A 20,352-nucleotide genomic window follows, 5' to 3' on the forward strand; every position below is an offset into this window, starting at 1 on the left:
GTGTAGCCCATGAGGTTTCTGACTGCAAAGGATGATGTAGTGTTCACCAACAGTGTACTATCTATTATGTGGTACTCCTGGTTAAGGAGTCTAATTGTTTATATCTGGCATTTATTCTGTGAGAGTGGCCTGTGGTGCACATGTGCCAATCTGCAGGTCTGTAAGAGGACTGTCTCTAAGCTATTCACTGCTCCTTTCTGTGAACACACATGCGTGTATACACACACACACACACACACACACACACACACACACACACACACACACACACATATACACGTGCACACATCCTAGCTGTTTTTCAGACTTCTGAAACTAAAGCTGTATTTGGGATGTCAGCATTGCAGGTGAAAGGCCTTTCACTGTTCTGCTGCACTGATATTACTACACAGCTGTTTAACAAGGAGCTTGCTCACAGTGAATGGGGATTGAGGGTGCCATAAAATCCAAGCCCCGTCCCTGCTGGCATTCCAGTGCACCCTGCATAGCACAGTTTAGATTTTCATTGAGAATGTGCCTTTGCTTGCTGGTGCTTGCAGAACTTTTTCAGTTATATGCATCGGCCCCTGAATGGCTTCATTTTATTATTTATTTATCTTATTTTTTTATTTTTCCCCTTTGGAGGTTTATGAAGAGTTTGTGCTGCTGACTGTTATGTACTTCTGCTGTAAAATAGTTTTAGTTGAGATGTTTTGCATGATTTAATATTTATAATGCTGATAGCTTATTTTGACTGTACTTTTTTCTGGTATGTTTTAGAAATGGACGATGAAGATTGTGAAAGGAGGCGAATGGAATGCTTAGATGAAATGTCAAATTTAGAAAAACAGTTTACAGATGTTAAAGATCAGTAAGTGTCATGTAATCTAACTTTTCATGCTACTAGTTTTAAAGATGTGACCACATGAGAATGCTGATGTTCTTCGTGTTTCACTGTTACAGTCATTACATTTGGGTACTCTGCTGGCAGGTTGCCCTCAGTCAGCCTGAATAACAAAGTCTTGGGTCCTGCGTCGGTTGCTGTCTCCTCTTCCATTACATCAGGTCGTCAGGGGTATAAAACATGCAGCCGACGCCATTTTAATCGGTCTTTCTTGCTGCGCGATGCCCGAAGCAGAAGCAGTTTGCAAGGTGCCGGTCGGCCGACTCCTGAAATTTTCGTTTTAGAACCGAAGACTTCAAACTAAAGCTAAGTACCCCATTGGGGAAACTTTTTCTTGCTCCTTGCCAATGTCAGTAAAAGTTAATAATTGTATTATTTGTGGGAAGCAAATACCTCATAAGGATTTTCATTTGTACTGTAGTCCTTGCCTAGGCCCTGACCACAACGTGCCTTGCTGTCGGTTTTGTGCTAAATTTAACCAACGCACTTTTAAGCGTCTGTATATTTTTGCTTCTAAATACTTTGGTTCAAGATTTAACTATCCTGAAATGTCGTCAGTTAGCAATCCGACTACCGGAATTCACAAAAAATGCAAAGAAAAAGACAGAGACAGACCGTCGAGGTCCAAAAGCGACAACGAAGCTTCTCCTAAGCCAGTTGCCGGTTCGCCAGTACTCAGTGAGGCGCTTTCGCAGCCCCTGATGCCCGCTACTTTTGAGTCGCAGGCCTCTACCGAGACCCATTCAGAGTCCGGTATGCCGCGAGATTCTTCAAGTATTGAACCAGTGGATGTCTCCCCTTGGATGGGTCTGGAGCCGCTGAGCAGGCGCTGGCTTCTGAGGGTGTTTTCAGGTCTAAAGATTTGTATATTAAACCAACGCCATCATCAAAAACAAGGCCAAAACCAGCTACTATGTCTAAAAAATTGACGCATGAGCCACCTGCTCAGGCTTCTATGCCTAAAAAACAAATGATTAAAATGGCTGAGGATCTAATTACCTTGATCAGGGGTTCCCAACCCCCTCCTGCTAAGAGGCCTAGGCAAGGCACTGATTATGAATCTTCAGATCAGGTTTCCATTTCTTCTGATTCCATCAGGAATTTTCTATCCCCCCCTTTATGAGGACTCTGATGCAGAAGATTCCATCCCTTCTACTTCTCCTCCTGAGGATTTTTCTTTTAGAGAGACTTTGCATACCTTAAGGGAACATTTTCATTGGGAGAGTCAGGACTTTTCAGAATCCAAAAAGAGTCTTGGGGATTTTCTTCTTCTTCCTCAGCATAGGCCTTTGGCTATACCCTCCTGTTTTAGACATTGTTGATGAGGTTTTCTCAGAATCCAGCATGGCTCCTGATTCTCTGCCTCCGACTCCTAGTAAGCCAGACAGATATTACAGGGTTCCTGACTCCCACAAGTTTCTTTACAAAAATTCTACTACTGACCCTGAAACTATTTCTCAGGGTCCCAAGGGTGTTAAGGCTTCTACAGCTAAAAATCCTACCCCTTCTGATAGAGACTCCAGGGCGCTGGATAGATGGGGTAAGAAGATTTGTACGTCTGCAACCCTGGCAATTAGGGCTTTAAACTGTCAGTTTCATATGCTTAAATATCAACAGCATGTCTTGGGCTTACTGAAACAGAAAATGTTGATTTCTGATTGTGTGGAAAATAGAGTTACAGGATTTATTGCATTTAGCTGAACAAGTTGGAAAGCATACTTTGCAATGTGGTTTTGATTCCTTGGAGGCCTCTTGCAGGGCCGCCGTAACTGGATCTGTGATAAGAAGGCATGCTTGGCTCAAGGAGCAAAATCTGCCTGATCATGTTAAAGCTAAATTGTTGGATGCTCTTTTACAGCAGGACAGTCTGTTTGATAATAAGGCAGAAGAAGTTTTAAAAAAGATGGAAGACAAAGCTAAAGCTATGCAAATTGTAAAAGATTTCTTGCAAGTGCAGCCACCCAGGTTCAGTAGGCACTGGCCTACTAAGAATTGGTCCTTTCCAGTACCCAACAGAGCCACTCAGTTCAAACCCAGACACTCCAAAGGCTCCAGGTTTCAGTAACTAGGATCTTGCAGGACAACAATGGGGTACCTCCACCTCCAAATCACGAAGTAGCAAAGCACCACCCTACGGTAAACAGTCTCAATGACTTTCCTCTGCCATTTCCAAGCACATACCTTTTGGCAGCTCCTTTGGGGAGAAAACTAGCACTTCATGCTCAAAATTGGCATCTAATTACCCATGACAAGTGGGTCTTAAATATATTATCCCAGGAGTACAGATTTCATTTCCACATGTTGCCAATTCCAAACGGATGGCCAGACCTGCCCCCAAATCCATGGGCAGAAGCCCAGAAACAAGTCATGTCCCTCGTGGATATGGGGGCTATTCAACCAGTACCAGAAAAGAAAAAAGGACAAGGTTTTTATTCAAGACTTTTCCTGGTACCCAGAAAAGACAAATCATGGCGTCCAATTCTGGACTTATCCATTCTAAATACTTTCCTGGACATTCCAAAATTCAAGATGCTGACTTTACAGCAGCTACTGCCTATGCTAGGCAAGAATGCCTGGTTGGTAACTCTAGACTTAAAAGAGGCATATCCCAATCAGGGAATCTTGCAGAGGATACCTTCGCTTCAAAGCAGGCTATTTGCATTATCAGTTCTCTGCACTGCCCTTTGGCTTATCTACTGTGCCTAGGGTCTTCACAAAGTGCCTGGCACCAGTAATTGCATTTTGCAGACAAAGAAACATCCAAATTTATCCTTATCTGGACGATTGTCTAATTCAGGCAGAGGACGAGGACACTCTTCTACAGCATCTGGCATTTGTAAAAAGGCTTCTAACATGCCTAGGGTACACCATAAATGAAAATAAATAACTGGTGCCCTCTCAAATAATTACATTCCTGGGTGCAAGCTTGAATACAACTGCCCAGATGGCTTACCTCACTCCAGACAAACTAATTCAATTGATAACATACTTCAAACAAGTGGCCACAAAAACTCAGCTATCTGCAAGGCAAATTCTGCAGGCTTTGGGGTTCATGGCATCCTGCATTCTACTAATTCCATAAGCAAGACTTCATATGAGGAAACTTCAATGGTACCTAAAAAGCTTATGGAGTCAACATTGTCACAGCCTGGAAACAATGATTCCTCTCATTTCTTGCCTGCAACAGGAGTTCCTTTGGTGGGCAGAGGCCTGTCACCAAAACAAGGGACTGTCATTCATTCTACCCCCTGCCACCCAAACCCTGACTACAGACGCATCAGACTATGCTTGGGGAGGCCCATCTGGCAGGGAGATGCATTCAGGGCGAATGGAACCCAAATCAAATGCACCTACATATCAACCAGAAAGAAATGTTAGCTGTACAGAATTCTGATAGCCTTCAAGGACTTCCTTCATCCAGGACAAGTACTAATAAAGATGGACAACACCACAGTTATGTGGTACATAAACTAGCAGGGGGGGTACCCACTCCTACCCCCTTTGCAGACTAGCCATGGCCTTGTGGAACACAGCCTTGACTTACCAAATAAATCTACAAGCTCAATTCCTGCCAGGAAATCAAAATACTCTGGCAGACGACCTAAGCAGAAATCTTATGGACCCACACGAATGGAAACTGGATCCACAAATCTTCAGCGTGTTGACACAAAAATGGGGGAGCCCAGACATGGATCTATTTGCCTCTCCTCAAAGCTACCAGTTGGACAAATTCTGCACAAGAATTCATCACAAAAAAGCTTGGAAAATGGATGCTTTATCCTTCAGCTGGAAAAACCTATCAGTCTATGCCTTTCTCCCTCTTCCTCTGCTCTCCAAGGTTTTACTAAAAGTCAGACAGGAAAAACCAAAAATGATTCTGATTGCTCTGGACTGGCCTCACCAACACTGGTACCTGCTTCTAAGGAATATGTCACACCTTCCTCTGTGGTACTTGCCTCAGACACCTCCTCTATTGTCTCAACAGAACTATCAAATTCTGCACACTCGGCTGCACACTCGGCTCCAAACTCTGAATCTTACAGCATGGATAATCAACTAATTTCACCAATCGCATCTCTCCGTAAACTTGTGATGGATGTAATTTTGGGGGCTAGAAGGCCTAGTACTAGAAAATCTTATGCTGATAAATGGAAGAGATTATGTGCCTGGAACCAAGCACAAGGAATAAACACAGCAATGCCCAATATTCCTCAGATTTTGCAACATTTAACTGAGATGCTTCACAAGGGCCTGCCTTTTTCTTCTATAAAAATCCATGCCTCTGCCATCTCGGCTCATTACAACACAGTCTCCTCTCTTTTTTCATCCTCTGCTAAAGCAGTACCACAGAGGGGCCAAAAATTTGAGATCTCCCAGGAGAGCACCGACTCCTGCATAGGACCTCAGTTTTGTGTTGGAAAAACTCCCTCTACCTCCTTTTGAACCAGCTGCTACTGCAGACATAACATTTCTTTCTTGGAAGACTGCCTTTCTTTTAGCAGTCACTTCAGTTAGAAGGATTTCAGAACTACAGGCTCTCATGGCAGTGGAGCCTTTCATTATCTTTTATCTGGACAGGGTGGCCCTCGGGACCAATCCTTCTTGTATGCCTAAGGTGGTATCCAGTGTGACTCTTAACCAGACCATTCATTTGCCAACTTTTTTCCCAAATCCACAGAACAAGGGGGAGCGGATTCTGCATTCATTGGATGTACACAGACAACTAAGATTCTACTTAAACAGGACACGAAATCTCTAAGAAAGTCTGAGCAACTGCTGGTGGCATTTGCTGCAGGGACAGAGGAGAAGGCTATATCAAAGCAGGCTATTTCAAAATGGATAAGCCATTGCATTCGTTTCTGCTACATGCACCATGATAAACCTGTCCCCAAGGGGATCAGATCCCATTCCACCAGGGCTTCATCTACTTCTGCAGCCTTTCTCAGAGGGGTTCCTACCATAGACATTCTAGAAGCTGCTACTTGGAGTTCAGTTCATACGTTCACAAAACAGTACCATTTACCTCTGTTTTCTAAATCCAGGGCAGGCTTTGCCACTGCTGTCCTGCAGGGCCTTATAGCTGCTCCTAATGCTGTATAATTCCATCCTCCCATCCATAGCTTTGGGATTCTACCCAAATGTAATGACTGCAACAGTGAAACATGAAGAACATAGTGCAGTTGTGTACACTTACATAAATGTAGATGTTTGAGCGTATTACTGCTGCAGTCCAGCTTACCCACCCGTCAGCCCCCTTTCTTCTCTATTATTATACCTCTTCTTTCCTTCACTATGCTCAAAAGCCTTTGTGGTGTATTTGCTTTTAGTTGGAGGTAAATTTTTTGAGTTCTAAAATATATATCTATATATATCTATATATATATATATATATATATGTGTGTGTATATATATATATATATATATATATATATATATATATATATATATATATATATATATATATAATATATATGTATATATGTGTGTGTGTATATGTATATATATATATATATATATATATATATATATAATATATTTACTCCCCATTTGGGGGGCACCTGACATCTGGGGCAAGAAAAACTGATTTAAAATGGCGATGGCTGCATGTTTTATACCCCTGACGTCATGGAAGAGGAGACAGCAACCGACGCAGGACCCAAGACTTTGTTATTCAGGCCGACTGAGAGCAACCTGCCAGCAGATTACCCAAATGTAATGACTGCAACAGTGAATACACTCTAACATCTACATTTATGGTAAGTGTACACAACTGTACTTTTTGAAGGTTACACAGAAGCACAGTCTGTGAACTGAGTTGCACAGTATGCAAATGGAGACTCAGACTTGAGGGTTATACACTACAGTGTGTGAGCAGCTTAATGTCTTAACCTTAAGTAAAAAAAAAAAAAAAAAATCAGAATGTGAATTTTTTTTTAAGTATCTCAGAAGTATATTTATTCATTTCCCCTGAAGAACTCAACTTACAGCCCATGGACTAATACCTCTTCTCCCATAAATTATGCTACTACACTACATTCCTGGTTGCAGAGCACCTTTTATAAGGGATTGCTGTCTTCATCTGAGTATGATGGCCTAGATGCAGCCTCATAGCCATTTAAGTTTGAGACTTCCAAAGTGGTTTTCATTCAACTTCAAGACATTGTTTGCTATGGCTTGGGAAATATCTCCTCTTATTGAGCAAGGAAAGGTGCATCTTCCTTGGGGGGTGGGGGGACTGTGCTTTTGGGATGCTTCTTTGGTGTGCTTAAATGTGCTGTGAAGCTTACTTGTCCAGTGTCTAGATCCTTTTGAGAGGTAAGGGTCTTTGACCTTCCGGTTTGCCCTTTAGAGTCTGTAAATTAGTTTTTGAAACCCTATTCACCCTTTGAGTGACCTTGGAAGTCATTTATATCACTTAACGCCTAATATTTCGTATTTGTTTTAACAGTAACCTCTTCCCCTGGTGGTATATTATGCTTGTAGTCTCCTCCTTCTAAATTTTCCTTTGAACCATCCTCCCTAGAGTCTGCTCATGCTTGTTTAACTTTTTTCATTCCAGAACTAGTGTGCCCTTGAACTTGTTCTTTAGGAGTTACTTGCTTGTGTTTCATCCTCATCTTTGTGTTCTCTAGCAGGTAAGCATATCCTTCCATTTCACCTCCTTTGACTTGTTTTACATATGTGCTGGCATTCCTTTTCGTTCTTGCTTAAGCACTACAGAGGTAGAGTTTCTAGACTGTACTGTGACTGACTATACTGTTATCAGCACTGTACAGTAGATAAAACAAAAAGCCAAAGGGCTTAGCATGACATTGGTGCTGGGTTTTGTTGAAGATGATCCCTTGCTTCTTGCTAGAAGCTCTACATTAAGATATTTTGATCCCTTTGAAAAGTTCTTAAACCAGTGGAAGCTTTAACAAATTTTGGAAAAATTTGACTTTAGTCAGTTTTCTTCAGATTAGCTCTTTTTCTTGTAAACTTCATCAAATCCAAAACTAGATATGATATTGTAGAGCTCTGACTGCAGAAACATTCTGCACTTGCAACACAGGCATCACAACTACTTGGCATATGAAACATTTCCAGAATGTTGACCATTTATCCTGTAATGCAGTCATTCTGTCCTGTCTCTCCAGTTGTTTCTCATTGCAAAAGATTTAGGAAGCACTGTAAATAATGCCAGGCAGCTTTAAGAATTCTCTTTTTCGTAGTTAATTTTCTTTTAACATCATATGATCATTATCATTTCTTATTTTTGCAGGGCCTGCTCCAACACCATCAGTAAAGCTGCACTTTTTTGGGAAAGATGATTCCTTTCTGAGAAGACAGTTGCTTCAAAAATTCTCTCTTAAATCGCAGAAAGTTCAATGCAATTTAGGTTTCCTCATAATTTATATAAAGTGACTTTCAGTTTCTGGGGGGGATTCTACCATCACCTTTTCCTTGAATGGAAACCTGTGTTTTTTTTTTTTTTTTTTTTACTGAAGACCATTTGTATGCATTTTTGCTGGCTTCCCTGTTGATTCCGTTAGGGCTGTTTCTTGGAGGCACATCTAAGCAAACAAAACTTCTTAGGCTGATTAGACACAGTAAGTCCTGCACCTAAGGGTGACGTTGCATTTGCCAGAACTGCAGCTAAAAAGGCTCTTTTATTCATTTAAAACTGTAGCAAGTTGCTAGCTCCAAATTAGCTACCATTTTGCTACATTTATTCCATGTTCCACACACACAGTGCTTTGGAGTTTCAGGCTTGACTGCAGATGCAATTCCTGCACTTGCTAAAATACCAGTATTTCATTAGCAAATAGCACTACTACTGCACTCCATATCCCTCAACCATCCAGAAGTTTGCAGAAGTTTTTGCCTGGTGTTTTTAGTCTGTTCCTCATAAAATATTTGGCTTTCTGGCAAATAATTGAGGACTGAAGTCACTAAATAGTGACAGATATTTCAGTTTCAGACATAATATCCCTTAGAAAATGCATGCCAAAGCAAAACCTGTTGCTTTATCAACTTTATAAATTATATGAGAAATATTGAAGAGCTATCTTTTGGATCCTTCTCCAAACATTATTTTTGACTGTGCCCAGAATTATTCTTATGCAAGGTTGAGAGGTATGCTACACTCCGCTAACAGGGACGTTACCTCACCATTGTCATTTTGCCGATCAGAACCTCTGACAACCTCAGGAACAAGGAAAAAAGTATTCACATTGAAGACCAAAGGAAAAAAGCTGCGGTCGGTCAATAATGCTAATCTTTAGCTTTCCTGTGCATGTTGATGCAAAACCGGTTATTCTTTTTAAGAGAATTAGAGTAATATTTAAACAAAAAAATCCCTGATATTGGACATTTGTCCTCTGTTATTCTGTCTTTGTCCAAAATTCTTGAGTTTAGAAGTTGAGAGGTATGATTCTATTTTTGGTGCCCCCAAACAGAAGTGTTACTAGGGTAGGGCAAAGGGGGCAGCTGCCCTGTGCTCAAGGTGTTGTGGGATGCAGTCAGTTGGTAGTACAGTACTGCATCCTTTTCTGTACGCCGATACTGAAATGAATTCTGATTCTGTTTGTAATGTGTGTTATAAGTTGTAGCATGCTGGTTGCTACAGTTTTTAAAACTAAAGACATTTTTTTTCCACACCAGATCATGGAGCAGTGTAAATTGGGTTGTGCAGTTGCTAAGGCTGGCACCACTTCTAAACATCAAGACTTCATTAGTTCTTATTTTGTTAGCATGCCCATTTTATTCCAGTTTCATGCAGAAAGATTTTTCTTTTTCTTTTCCACACCTTTCAGGATGTGTGCCAGCCTGTTCGTGCTCCATGCCTTTAATATTGGGAATTCTTTTCATTATTTTGGAAGCTCCATTGGTTTTCATGTAGGTGTAGTTTATTTTCTTCTTGTTTCTTAGGTCCTTTCAAGTATGTTGGACCTTTATAGTCTTGGTTCTCTATTTATTTAATTTTAGTGGTTTATTGTTTGTAGTATGTTTTCAGACTGTGAAGCCCTCTTGTCATGTACACAGGAAAGTTTTCAAATAAGGAATCTTTTCTCCTTTTAGGCTGTCTTTCTAACTAGTACTGAAAATTCATCGGTTTGCTTTGCAGCTTGACAAAATTTGTCTGTTTTTGTACTTCTGGGTCCATCTTTGACTTTCTACATACCTTCAGTGTTTAAGTTCTTTGTTTTTGGTTGGCAGCAGACATAATCTGCCCTTCCTGATTTGGCCTTGCTTGTTGGGATATATATCTGGAGATATTTGGGTACATATTTATAGAATGTTGTTACTTTTTGGGTGGCAGTCCCAAGTGTTCACTCTTTCTGATGCTTGCTCCTTTTTTTTTTTTTTAGCCAAACTCTGATTTTACTTGTCCTTCAACAAGGCATCCCCCTTGGACATCTGTCAGAGGTTCTCTGCATCAGCCCACAATACAGGAATACCCGGGAAGTGTTTGCAGGTACCGGTCACCCAGTGGAGGCTGGCTTCCACCTCATTTCCCATTGTCAGGCTCCATGTGCGACTCCTGTTAATTTAATTTTGGCAGTACCGCCACAGGTATCAGTTCAGCTGCCTGCAGGGCAGGTAATTTTCTTCCTACAATGCCACAAAAAAAGAATAAAATGATATAAAATACCACAAAAAGCAAATATCCCAAATACGTAAACAGATTAATTGCACTTAGCGCCTCGGCTCAACAGCCTTCAAAGAGTAAAAAACATTTCAAAAGCACAAAGTTAACACATCACACCCACTGCTAATTAAATAACATATTTCCATTCACATTCCTCATTTAACCCCGAAGGTTCCAAAGTGTTAAACTTCAAAATATACAAAGTCTCTTTCCTTTGGAGCTTGTTATTTAAAGTTACATTTTCACCCAAAGAGACTTCTACTTTTTCCAAGATACATCCACAGATATGTTCTAAATTTGAATTATGAAATTCAAAAAAGTATCCATCTTAACATTTTTGATATCTCTCAGACGTTCTTGGAATCGTACTTTAAAACTTCTACTAGTTTACCCAGTATAATATTTATTAAAATTACATCTCAAAGCATATATAACTCCTTGCGTGTTACAATCAAAATTATTTCTAACAGCAAAAGATTGTCAATTAATGTACTTAAAACTCTGGACTTTTTTTGCACATAGAACATTTATTGCAGGGTATTGTACCCATATATGGTACTACTTATATACTTAAATCTATATTAGGAAGCTCAAATTGATTATGCACTACCATATCCCCTAAACTTCTACCCTTTTTATATGAAACTTGAAGCTTTTTAGGTAATAGCAAATTCAAATTTCTATCTTTAAATAACATAAGCCAAAAATGTCTCACCGTATCCACAATTTTATCACTAATAATATTAAAAGTAGTAACAAAATAAATTTCTCTGGGAACTTGTCCATTACTATTTCTATCTAATCTATTATTTAATATACTGTCAGAATTATTATAATAATAATCAGTATTGATGGGTGTATTATTTTCCCCCAATTGTATAACCAACCCTCTCAATTTTATAACCTTTGCTCTGGCTTGCAGGACTATATTTCTATCATATCCCCAAGTTAGAAACATTTTTTCATATTCTAAAATTTCATGGTAAAAAACTTCATCATGACTACATAATCTATGGATTCTCAAAAATTCATTAAATGGCAAAACTTTCATGAGATGTGCAGGATGGCAACTAGTACCATACAGGAACTGATTTCTTTGTTCAAATTTTCTATAAAGCCCCTGTATTCAATTGGCTAAGTTTTATATATCTAAAAAATTCACTGTTGTTCCCAACTGAATACCATCAAATTGCAGTCCCATTTTATTAATCTGAATATGGTCCACAAAACCATAAGCAGCCTCTATAGGGCCATCACATAAAAAAATGAGATCATCTATAAATCTCAAATACAACAAAACATGGGACTTATAAAAATTATAGGGAGATATATATATATATATATATAATCAAGTTCAAACTTACCCATAACTAAATTGGCATACATGGGGGCGAAAGCTGCCCCCATGGCAGTTTCCTGTAATTGATGAAATACTTCCCCGTTAAACACACAAGTTTTTCTTTAGGCAAAATGCTACCAAGTCAATCACAAAATGTGTCATAGGGGAATCACCTAAGAAATGAAGACACACATCATGTCTAATATTTGTGTATAAGCTCTTAACGTCCATGCACAGCCAGAACATAGAACTAGTCCATATCTTAGACAGAAAATCCTGACTATCTCTAACATAGGAGGGTAGTTTCACAACAATTTTTTTTAAATATTCATGTAGAAAGGCACTAATAGCTATTAAAAAGTACCTTTCAGCAAAGACAATAGGCCTCCCAGTTAAATTACTTGGGCCTTTATGTGTCTTGGGTAAGCAATAGAAGACCGCAGTACTGCTATCTTCTATGCTAAATTTTTTGTTAATATCACAAGAAGAAAAATAACCCAAGCGATGGCCTTTATCTAATGATGACAAATATTCAGTAATGGCCTGAAAATAACTCTCAATATCAGATTTTTCATAAACATAAGTTTTCTTCCTGCACCTTTGTTCCAGAAAGGCATGGGTTCTCCAGTGTCCCTGCTTGCAGGTGTTATCCCTCAAATTGAATACTAAGGAGTTAGCATTGTCTTAATGGCATCTTAACCTCATTTTCTTTCCGTATGTTGTGTTGCACGAAGCAGATACCCACCATGTAATAGGAAAGTTATCAGTACAGTGCAGTGGATCTTACAGAATGAGTGTATACTTTTGGTGCTACTGCTGGGGAGAGGCATGCTATTTTTAGCTAGATAACCATTCAGTGTTTGGTAAAACCTTTTGCAGTCTTGCATTTCTGGGCACCACTGTGGAATGTAATGGTTTTTATCTTTGATTGCACAAAACCAGTGCAGCACTTAAAGAGCATGACAGTTGAGTGGCTTCTTGGGCTTGGATCAGTTGTCTGTTCAACGTGTCCTTTAGAAGTACTAATCATGTCCTCAATGAAGCATTGTTTTTTCTTTTTTTTTTTCTTTTTTGCTGCTGCTGTTATAGTGCCTTTAGTAGCAGACTTTCCCATTTTTTTTAATCTGTAGATGCCATAAGCTGGAATGTGTCACCATGGAGTGTAGTATGGACAGCTTCAGGACTTCTGACTTTGAGCTCCACCGTGCTTATTTGGTTTCTTTATGTTTTAAAGTAAGTCATTGTCCGTCAGTATGGCAAAGGCTGCTTGGAAGGCATTGTAATTAAGTAAATGTTTCTTCTCCTGTTTATGGTGAAAATCAGCTTGAAGTATTAAAATGTCTTGCTTCTATGCAAGGCAAGGTCAGCAGGTCTACTGATTTATTCTCCACCATCTAATTTTGTGAATTGATCAGAAACCTTTGTTATATTTCAGCAAGTGTATTATCATATTTGCATTTTGGCCATATGAATATACGCATAATGATTTCATCATAGTAGTCAGAGCAATTTGTCTATTTTGACCAGTTGTAGCTTTTGGACAAAAAAAGCAGGATCAGCACACCAGTAGAAAAATGTGAAGGCATTTATTGCCACAATTACTCGCACCAAAGATGATCAGTCATAGCAACAGACTGACTTTGAAAAGGCAAAAGCCAAAGCGTTTATTGTTGAACAAGCTCATGTGGATGGAGACTGTACTAAATTATTGGCTGCTCAAAGAGAAATTCTACTTAAATTATAAGGTGTGGAAAAGTGCTTTTGAAGAAAAAAATGTAGGTGTGATTGAGTGTGGAACCAAGCATCTGGAACTGATATTACAAATCTGAAAAGTTTTTGTTGTATTTAAAAATATTCTATTTCATGGGTTACATTTATTTTTCATGTAATGTATGCCAAGTCCTTAAGAAATGCCCCAGTTTCCCTACATCATAAAATGGCCATAGTTAAAGTACTTAATTCAAGTGACTGGCAGTTTTGTCCTTGTCTGTTAAAAAATAAAACTTTCCTAGATGGTAGTATTGCTTTTTACTGTTTCAGTAAAGTTGTCAACGCAAATGTTTTTGCATAGTTAAGATAAATAATGTGGCTTACCGTTAAGTCTAACTTGACAGGAACAAGAAATCTAAACATTATTTTAGACAAATTAACCATTGATGTATGATTTGCTTGAAGAAACCCAAATAAAATTAGATTTGATTTTTTTTTCTCCAAACATCTTTATTAAATTTTCACATATGACAAAGGGAATCTTATGTAAATGAAAAACATACAAAATGATACCACTTTAATTGCAAACAGTTTCCATCACAGACACCAATGAAACAACTGTAGTTGCAAACATTATAACTCACTTACAAACCATCTATTCATTGTCAGTTGAGCATTATGTGGCTCATTCAAATCTTGCCTCTTAAACCTTGTTCCTGCTCTGCATATATTGTTCCCACAATTCCCCTTTTTTCCTATGTAGTTTGCTCCTTCCCTTTTCTAAAGATCCCAACTCCAGTTGTTTATCTCTGTTACTATATTCACTACTTTAGTAAAGTTGTTCTAGACTTTGATTTCCATTTTCTAGTAAGCCTTTTATTTTGTTTGGCAGCACCAGACGTAGACTCAGCAAGGCTTTAGTATGTTTAGACAATTCTTATTCTGTAAAATAATTCAGGACTGACTGTGGAGATGATTTTTCTATCTGCTCACCCAGCATCTCTGATAGAGCGATCAGGGAATCCCTAAAGTCTGCCAGCTCATTACACTATCAAAAAATATGTTCCCAGCTACCTCTTTCTTGCCCGTCACACCTCCAACATTTGCTATCTACCTGAAAAAAATTTTCTTTGAAATCTACTTTGGGTATAAAAATACCTATGTAAAAACTTCCAGGCAAAGATCCTAAATCTTCTAGACTTTGTTGCATATTTGGGAGATGTACATAATATCTCACCATTGTCACGTTGTGAATTGCTAATCCAGTCTCTCGTCCCAATTCTTTCTAAGCTCCTCTGATTGATTCTTATAATTATCATGCAATATTTTATATGCTTTACTAATTATTCCTCTCTTGCAGCTTCTGTTCTAGATTTTATTAAAAACTTACCAGTGCTGGTCTTTCATTTAGGAGCCCCCTATTTCTTTCTCTTTGCGTATACTCTTATCAATCCTTGATAGGGAAGGCAATCTCTAACCTGCAGTCCAAATAAATTCTTGGCTTCTTCCTATTCTATTACCTTTCCCTTTCTGGCTACTTGCTCACAGAACCTTGGTTCCTTTGCCAGCTTTCTCCAATAAATTCCAGTTCCCTCTTGCCTATTATCTGTAGATTTGAAAATGTTGGTCTAGTTTTGCACTTGAGGGTGTTGGGGATGCCTACACATACTGGAATTATGTTTATTTTTTAATGGGAAATTTCCTATATTTTAATTCATATTATATTTTCTGAGTATACTAGGCCTTGAAATGGATTATAAATATACATTGCTTTTATTTTTTGAAGTGTTAAAATACTTGTGTTTCCCTTTGGATTGACACTTTTTTGTAGTAAAATACTTGGCAGTATTAATGAAATGTAAATAAAGGCCAGAATACTTAGAGTAAAATGTTTTGATGTCATTGCCCATCTGTATGCACATTTTAATGGTTAAAAGGTAAGAGTATGTTTTTATGAGATTTTTCTTTTCCATCTACTTTTTTCAATTTCGTAATTCTTGTTGGAGAACATTCTGTTGGCTTATGTTATTTATATAACTGATATTTCTTTAGTAGTGGACTTGAACTTCTGACAGTCAATTAGCTAGGTCAACAACTTCTTCCCATTATTCTGCCAGCTTAAACATGAGTTGTTAGTAACTCGGTTTTTGGATAAGGAACATGTGGCTAACCTGTGACATGTGAAATAATAGGATTCCACCTAAAATAAGTTACACTCTTATTTCAGAGTTGTATCTTTCCCAAATAAAATATTGTTTCTAGAGGTCATCTTTTCCATTTAGATTTTGAATTTTTAATGTGTCCCAACATGGACCATATCGTTCTTAATTGGATATTTAAAATGTTGTTGCTGCCCTTGGTATGAGTCTTTGTTGTAGATGCTTAGCTTATTACATATTTTGAAATAGTACTGAAATGTTTTTCATATAAAAATAAACTGTCTATGATTATCTTTGGGAAGCACAGAACACTTTTACTAGTGTAAATATGAAAATATTTTTAAGAAGAATCTAAAATCATTATGATTTGTTAAAAAATATTCTTAATTAATTCTAATTCAAGTTAATTGGCCTAGGTTTTTAAATGTAAGAGATTAAGTAAAAAAAAAAAAAAAAACAGCCAAGCTTAATAACATTCAACATTTGTATTATAAAAGATACAACTATTATAAATTTGACAAAACTGGTTTGGCTGCTAGCATTCCAGATGTGATGGGACAAAAACAGGATTATTATTCCTTGGTTAAGAGTCTGATGTAGTACATTTTTTTTTCATGTCAGATGCCAGTTGATTATTGCAGGAAATATTTTTTGTTGTCTGTACAGACAGAATTGGATTACAGACCTATGTGCTTCATGCTTAGTTTGAGATGTAACTGTTTGTTTTTTTTTTTTTTTTTTTTTTTTTTTACTCTGGGTCTTCAAACTATCACATCCTTAAAGCAGGTAAAGTACCAGGGCTAGATGGTATTCTTCTAGAATTGTATCAGTTATTTGCAGATGTGTTAGCTCCATGTCTAGTAAATGTTTTATACAGGATTATTATTTTGGCTGCAGTATTCTTAATTCCATGAACGTTACTAGAATTTCTTTAATAAAATAAGTAAAGTGGGCCTTAATATAGGGGTTGCAGACCTGTATCAGTACTATATTTTGACTCCAGAATTTAGCTAAAATTCCGATTCCTAAGATTGGTGCTGATGTATCAAAACTTGCTACCCCTTTTGAAATGAGTTTTCTTACTAGGCAGACTTGGATACAGTGTAGCTAAGGTAGTTAATGACATTCATATTTATATTTGATGTTTTAAGGTATTATTTTTTTCTTAAAAGTGCTGTGCAGTAATTTTTAGCCTATGCAATCTCAGTGAGGCTGCTTTTAGTGAAGAATGCACATCTTAGTTTACTTTAGCAGGAGTATACCAGAGATACTATTTCTCTACTTTAACATTTGTTTTTTGTTAAATCTTTTTTTTACTAGCTTTATGTGATTGTTTTTATTTTTCATATCCAGTTTTGATAACCTGTTATAAACTATGCTGTTGATCAGTTGATTATTTCCATTATTCTGTCAGGTAATATATTTCTGATATATTTTAAAATAACTGGAATATGATGGGTTTTATTATAAAAAATATCCAAGTAATTGCAGGAGCTGTGATTAAATGTTTGCAATCTCTGTGTAAATGAAATACAAAGTTATCAAATCTGAATCTAATATTAATTATATTAAAAAAAAATCCCAGTAACTTTTTTCACTTCATAGTAAATCAAATGTCAATGTGTTTATTTTTTTGTATATTGTATTTCCTTTACAGCTATATTTTCCTCACTCTGTTAAATGAATATAAGCCGTAAGAATATTCATATTTTATTAAGCAAGATGGTGTTGCTTGAATAATTTGAAGACTCCTGTTTAAGTATAATGGTTTAGGTTTACTTATGCCTAATATATATGTAATGGTTTAATGTTTTAAATGCCCCAAGTGATTACAGGTTTACAGTTTTTTTATTAGCTGTGAAATTAAAAAAGATTTTCTTAACAAATAGATGTGTTGGAAAATTATTTTGAATTTGCTGCCATTTTCTAATAGGTTTAAAGATATATATATATATATATTTTTTTTTATTTTAAAATTCTGGATTACTGTACAAGACCCTGGTTGTGCAACCATTTGGATGAATCCTGAGCAACAAACTGTAAATTTATTTATATGTATGCTAACATCTCATTGGGGGAGTTAGTTGCAACTTGGTCACCACTTAAGGATTTGAATTTGCATAATTGAGGTTCAAGTACTGAGCAAGTGCCTTTTAAATATTCATTTCACAAACTATTGTGGCAGGTATCCTTGTCACATGATTGCACATTATTTAGTCATCTGTAAAAGAAATTAATGAAATACTGTTAAAGTACAATGAAATCATATGGTTTGTTTTAAGGTTGTCATTAAATATCGCTATCGGTTTGTGTCTTTCGGCTTTTCCCGGTTAGGGGTCGCCACAGCAGAACTCCGGTCCGCTAATGATTGGCAGTTGATTTTTACGTACTGGCTTGCCAGGCCTGACGCACAACCTTCAACTAAGGTATGCCCATTCACGCATGTCTCCACGTAGAAGACGCTCTAGCTGAGAATCGAACCGGACAGTGTCTTACTGTGAGGCGACAACGTTACCGAAATATCGCTATCGGTAAGTAGCATTAATACTACTCTACCAGAAGATAGCATTATTCGTACTATGCAACAGTCTTACATTATTTTTCCATTTCAGAAAGTCAAAACTTAGTATAAGAAGAAATCATTTGCATACATAAAATCAAAAGGTTAAAACATGTTTATGCTTACATGAATGTTCAAATGAAATGAGCTGTATGTCACAGAAATTCTCAGTTTAAATAGTAAGTCCTGTCGACTCGCTGTTAAAGAAAGTCTGTATTCAAAACATGGTTATTTTTTAATCAATGCCTTAATAAGTTTTAACATTTGCATAATTTAAATTAAATAATAAAGCTAATCCTCAGTGTGAATCTCTCATGAAAAAAATAAACAAGTTAAGTATCCTTCAGTGTTCATACATCATAACTTTTTATTGTTCTAACCATGTTATCTTTTTAACATTTAAAACCAGCTCTCTTCCCTCAAATATCCATCCAGCAGTCCCTTACAGATCTCATTTGGCCTGCTTATTTCTCTTCCATGATGGCCCTAAAGCCATTTCGCTCTCCGGTGTGAGAGTCAAGCATCTTTGAAGTGATTCTATTATTTAGGAGGGGAACTGGGTGTTCTGCTTTATGGCCTAACCCCATCTCTGCTGTAAAATTTGTGTCTAAATGGGTATGTATGGTTCCACTCGTTCCACCTCTCTGTGTAAACAGTGTCACAGTACGCAGTGTGGTCCTGCTAGGCTTGGACTGGGGCAGTTCACTTCTGTTCCTGTGGATATTGCCAGTGGACTTTGCCAAAATCCTTTCCCCTCTCCTTATGATGGGTCAGATGGCATCAGCCTCTCACTGTCACCATCCTTTGCTTGACTTCACAAGTGCCCATGCCACTTAGCTGTTTTAATACACTTACCAGTTTCAGATTGTCTTCCTTTCTAAAAGGCAGTTTAAGCTCCAGTAGGTGATGCAGTAACAAAATTCAACAATGTTTTCATAAGTATACTTGTTTCAGTAGCCCTAACCAGAACTAGGAGAATCATTTCCAACCCAGACCTTAGTTGTCAACAGAAACTCTGCATAAAGTGAGAGATAGGAAAGGCTTGGAAGGACTGGACAAAAAAATGCCATCTGTCAAAACTTTAGACAACTAAGAAACAAAGCTAAGCACTAAATTATAAGAGGCAAGAAAAAGTACAACTCTGCATCACAAAACTCACACTTTTACAATGTTTTATGATTAAACTCCAACAAATTATTACAACCAGGGGTAGCCTCTCAGCCAAACCCAAACTTACTAACATAAAACAGTAGTGTGGCCAGTAAATTTAATACACACTTCATTAACACAGTTAAGTCCATAATCAGTAACACACCAGACAAGATCAGACCACCCAACAATGTTCAAATCTGCCTAATCATTTCTTTCTTCAACCAGTCCCCACTGCAACTAAAAAAAGAAAATAGTTCAAAACCCACCACACCCACACATAACAACCTCTCAAGTGAGTATCGCAGTTAATGCCATAGCTTGCCCATCTATATTGTGATAAATTGGTCTGTCACTGAAAATGTCATCCCGTCCATATGCAGAAAACCATTTTTAAACACCTTTATTGAATTATTACTTTAAGAAATAGGCACACATACATGTATATAAAGAAAACGAACCATGTTAACATATTCACAGTTCTAAACATTACACATCACACATTTGTTTTTACAATTATCAATACAGCATTACACAATTTGGTCAATTCTTGCCTTTCCCCAAACCTCACTCCTCCTTCAGAATATTGTTGCTTGTATTTTTACCACAATTTCCATTGTTTCTATGTAATTTTCTCCAACCCTTTTCTAAAGGTCCCACTTCCATTTTTTTATCTCTGTTACAGTATTTACTACTTCAGATGCAGCTGGTTTAGGCTTTGATTTCTGTTTTCTGGTAATTGCCTTTTAGACAGAAACAAAATTAAACTTGAGCCTTACTAGGTCTAGGCAATAAAGATCCTGTTTCCCAGTTCAAATAAATAATTTCCTTTGTTACCCATTTGGTGACCCAGTATTTCTGACGAGTACTCCTGTAGGGAATTTTATAGTCTGCCAACTCGTTACACTCTCAAAACATGTT

The 20,352-nt window shown here is 37.5% G+C and overlaps 1 protein-coding gene across 1 annotated transcript in view; it reads left to right on the top strand.

The window, feature by feature from the left end:
• Positions 1-760: 760 nt before the first annotated feature.
• The window catches only part of BRMS1L (BRMS1 like transcriptional repressor), a 624,443-nt gene continuing 604,851 nt past the window's right edge, over positions 761-20,352 (top strand). Inside the window, exon 1 of the mRNA XM_044074136.1 lies at positions 761-850. Within this exon, the coding sequence (XP_043930071.1) occupies positions 762-850 (89 nt within the window). The 5' untranslated portion in view covers position 761. The remainder of the gene's footprint in view (positions 851-20,352) is intronic.

The sequence above is a fragment of the Protopterus annectens genome, chromosome 6.part0, assembly GCF_019279795.1.
Source record: "Protopterus annectens isolate FY-2018-M chromosome 6.part0, PAN1.0, whole genome shotgun sequence".
Taxonomy (NCBI): domain Eukaryota; kingdom Metazoa; phylum Chordata; order Ceratodontiformes; family Protopteridae; genus Protopterus; species Protopterus annectens.